The 4,277-nt window shown below is 37.9% G+C and overlaps 1 protein-coding gene across 3 annotated transcripts in view; it reads right to left on the reverse strand.

The window, feature by feature from the left end:
* The window catches only part of LOC122538346 (SPEG neighbor protein-like), a 68,011-nt gene that overhangs the window by 56,154 nt on the left and 7,580 nt on the right, over positions 1-4,277 (reverse strand). For all 3 annotated transcript variants that reach the window (XM_043672348.1, XM_043672356.1, XM_043672338.1), the window contains exons 3-4: positions 2,113-2,323; positions 734-861 (exon numbers count right to left, since the gene is read on the reverse strand). In XM_043672348.1, the coding sequence (XP_043528283.1) occupies positions 734-861; positions 2,113-2,323 (339 nt within the window). The remainder of the gene's footprint in view (positions 1-733; positions 862-2,112; positions 2,324-4,277) is intronic.

Below are 4,277 nucleotides of genomic sequence, written 5' to 3' on the forward strand. Positions count from 1 at the left end.
AAAAAACGAGAATAGAGAGAAAAGAGAGTGAAAGAAAGGGGAAAAAAAAAAATAGAAAAAAAAATGGAAACTTTGCGGTAGGAAAAATTAACCTTGCTGCTGGAGATAGATAGTTCCCTCAAATATTCCTTTAACCTAGTTAGAAGGAATTATACGATCAAAAGTGTGGTCGATACGATCCCTAGGATCCTGTGTCGCGCGAACAATGCTTCATAACTCACGGTAGCGTGGAAAATTCTGTTTCTGCCCTTTCTATCCCCTCCGACCCTCGCATTCTGTATTTTATCCCGTTATCGTATCGCCGTTTCTACGCGGCTTGAGAACTTTCCGAGAGACCGTAGACGTGAACGTTAAATTTTATTAATATTACGCGTTAAACGCCGTTTCCATTAGTCGATCTGATTTCAACAGAAATTCCCGCGACGTTGTTATCGCCAAATGTTATCACCGGCTGTTCCGCGTGGTACAAAAAAATGTACGTGGCGAAAAATACGAAAACAGATACGCATTCCGCGATCTGGTTCTTGCGATCTGGTTTAAAGTTACACGTTCACCCGTGTCACGCGTTTTAACGGTGATCAATAACGTTACGCTCGCTCTATATTTCGCTCTCTTTCTTTTCCCGCAATAATTTATACGATAGAGCGTGAAATAATTTACACGTATCAATGTACACACACACCTATACGTGTATATACGCGTACACAGTCGTATATTAAAAAGAGTGCAATACCTCGTGATCGTGGGTCCAATAAATGGCGGTCGGTGGTTCGGGGCTGTGACGTACCACGCAAGTGAGATTCATGGTGCTATCCTTATTTATGAACATCTCTGGTTCCCCGACGATCGACGTGACAGGTTCTGCGCAAACAGAAAATAAAGGAAATTAATCCCGGTGAATCACTGCTGGCATATAATAATTTCTCCTCCGATTTGAATAGAAATAAGCACACTGACGCAATGCTAATCCCGGTTAACTGAAAAAAGGAAAAAAAACATACACGTATACGCGTGAACGTTGCTCTTTTGATGCGCGGATAAAACTTCTCTTCGAAATTGCGAAAAAAATGTGAAAAGCGTGCGCAGACGTGTATCGAACGTCCGCGGGAAATTGCTCACGATCGTGTTGAACGGCGATCCGATAGATATTGCGTTAGAGTCTAACGGTCAGACTGAAATAAAATTAACGGATATCCGGCAATGAAACAAAACCGACACGACGACTCGACAACTCGGCAAGGTAACAAAACACAAACACGTGAATCAAGAGCAAAGAAAGAGTGAAAACTGTATATATATAGGTAATAATAAATTATAGTTAATAATATAATCATGTTAATTATAATATATATTAATATAATAATATAATAAATAATATATAATATAGTCTATTTTGTAATATATATATGTGTGTGTGTGTGTGTGAATATTAAGAGTGTAAACTATATATATATATATAGACACACACACACACACATACTACAAAATAGATTATATTATAATATATATTATCCATTACATTATTATATTATATATTATAATTAACATGATTATATTATTATTAACTACAATTTATATATATAATATAGGTTACTTTGTTATAATTTATTTGTATATAATTTATTTAGTTAATAACAATTATTATATAAGCTACGTGCCTATATATATATATAGGTAATAATAAATTATAGTTAATAATAATATAATCATGTTAATTATAATATATATTAATATAATAATATAATAAATAATATATAATATAGTCTATTTTGTAGAGAGAGAGAATATAGAGTGTAAACTATATATATATATATATAGACACACACACACACAACAAAATAGATTATATTATAATATATATTATTTATTATATTATTATATTATTATATTATATATTATAATTAACATGATTATATTATTATTAACTATAATTTATATATATAAAATATAGGTTACTTTGTTATAATTTATTTATATATAATTTATTTAGTTAATAACATTATAGTTAATAACAATTATTATATAAGCTACGTGCCTATATATATATATATATATATATATATATATATATATATATATATATATATATATAGATGTCCAATCCGAACTTACCGACAACGGAGAGATGCATCGAATGACCGATCGGTGGTGTCGTTGACACTTGGCACTCGTAGGTCCCGGAATCACGACGCTGAGGATATTTCACTTGGAGCGTCCAATCTTCGGTTCGGGGGAAGTGTGATGCCACGAATCTTTGGTCGGACGTGTATGTTTCAACGCCAACGGTCAAAAGATGGATATCCCTGTGCCTTACCCAGGAAACCTATGCACAGAAACAGGACGCACACCGTACGTACGCGTACGTACATAAATGTATATAAAATGTCTACGTGCATGCAATGCGCGCGTCAGCACACAGAAAGAATCTCTCTTGTAAGGTGAATCTCACAAAGGTGATTTCGAAAGCGGATCAGCGCGTTATACATACCGCTGAATAATGAAACAATAACCCCATTGGCATGGAATTTTGCTTGCAAAACTATTTGATGTTAAAATCGAGCTCTCTCCCGCTTAAACTATCAATGCGCATGAATAACGATTCGAAATTGATTCCATCTCTGATATCCGATGAGCGGCGGCCCGTTTAAATAATATTATCGGCTACCGAGAGAGAGCGAGAGAGAGAGAGAGAGAGATAATCGTATATACCGATTATTTGCTAACTTTTCCGCGCGTTGTATAACCAAGGAACCCTTTTTTTTTTTTTTTTTTTCAACGCATTCCGACGTTCGTTCAAATAACGATCCTCGAACAACAAAGTGAGAGGAGGAAGAAAGGTAACAATGATGGAGATTCATTGTGCCGTGTTTTCCAGAGGATGTTCGAAAAACCGTATAACGTATCTGTCTGATTCTCATTATTATTTGACGCGTAAAAACCGCTCGATGTGAATCTCGCGCCGATGACACGTATGTCACGGTGTGTGCATGTGTGTGTGTGTGTGTGTGTATATATATACATACGTGCACACGAGCGCGGCAAGAAATGTGATGTTGCCAGGACGACAACGACAGCATAGATAACTGTAATTAATGCTCTTGTAACACGTTCTGATATGTTCGCAAACATCAATTTGCATCAGTTGGGCACACCGATTGTTGCCGAGTAAATAATTATTAACGTTATCCGCTAGATGACAAACTTTTTGCGTGCGTGCGCGTGCGTGCGTGTGTTTGCACGCGCGTCGAAGCGAAATGCAACCGTGAACGTGTATGTACATATGTATATGAGAACCGTTGAATATGCATCGTTTCGATGTACACTTTCTCTCTCTCTGTACTCATAGAGTCCGGTAAAACGTACTTCACGCCTTCGGCAACCGTCATTGATTGCACGCTGATGGTTTAATGCCATTTGTTGTTCCGACTCGTTAAACCGCGTTTCCTCGCGTGCCCGCCTGCTTCTAAATCGACTGCAAATTAGTGTTTAGGTAACGCGCCGATAATCGGCATTGCCCAAAGCTGTTGCTGCACAAATGTACATTACTTTGAGAAAAATATGGATAGCAGCGGGTGTTACGCGCGTATACGAGCCGATTGTTGTCGAAACTTTTGTATAATCGCGCTTATTCGAGACTTTGACCGATCGTGAACCAATTCGAAACTCCGGCGGAGCTTAAAACTCACGTTACCAGCAATTAAAACTGACTAAAAATTGGCTCGCCGTTGAGCGAGAATTATAGCAATTTCGCTCGAAACCTACGAAAGTGTCGCCGTGGTGAATATTTCGAAAGGGGCATGCGTGTGTGCCACGAATTATGCACCGGATCTCGTGGAATCTTGATGCAAGCATTTATCGCGCGAACACGTGATCCCTCCGCGTGTTCTCGCCGCATGTTACTACGTTTATGCCGCTTTTTTTCAGTAATATAACGTAATATAACGTAATATTCTTCTTTTTCTAACGAGAGAGAGAGAGAGAGAGACTTCTGACCCCGACGCAGAAACGCAAAGATAGGACGAAAAAGAAAAGAGAGAGAGAGAGAGAGAGAAAAAGGACGCTCTTTCTGAAAACAAAGTGCACTCGGTGCAGCGTTTATCGATGCTTCGCGAAAAAAAAAAAACGACCTTGAAGAGGAAACGGGGAACACGTTGCGGGGATTAAAAGTGGACCAGGATGAAGGGAGGGCGCGCGAAATAAAAATTGCTTAGCCGTGCGTATTGTGAAACAAGCGAGAGCCTTCTGTTTTACTTAAACTCCTTCCACAAATTAAAAAA

This window comes from Frieseomelitta varia, unplaced genomic scaffold, assembly GCF_011392965.1.
Source record: "Frieseomelitta varia isolate USP_RPSP 00005682 unplaced genomic scaffold, Fvar_1.2 scaffold_163, whole genome shotgun sequence".
Taxonomy (NCBI): Eukaryota; Metazoa; Arthropoda; class Insecta; order Hymenoptera; family Apidae; genus Frieseomelitta; species Frieseomelitta varia.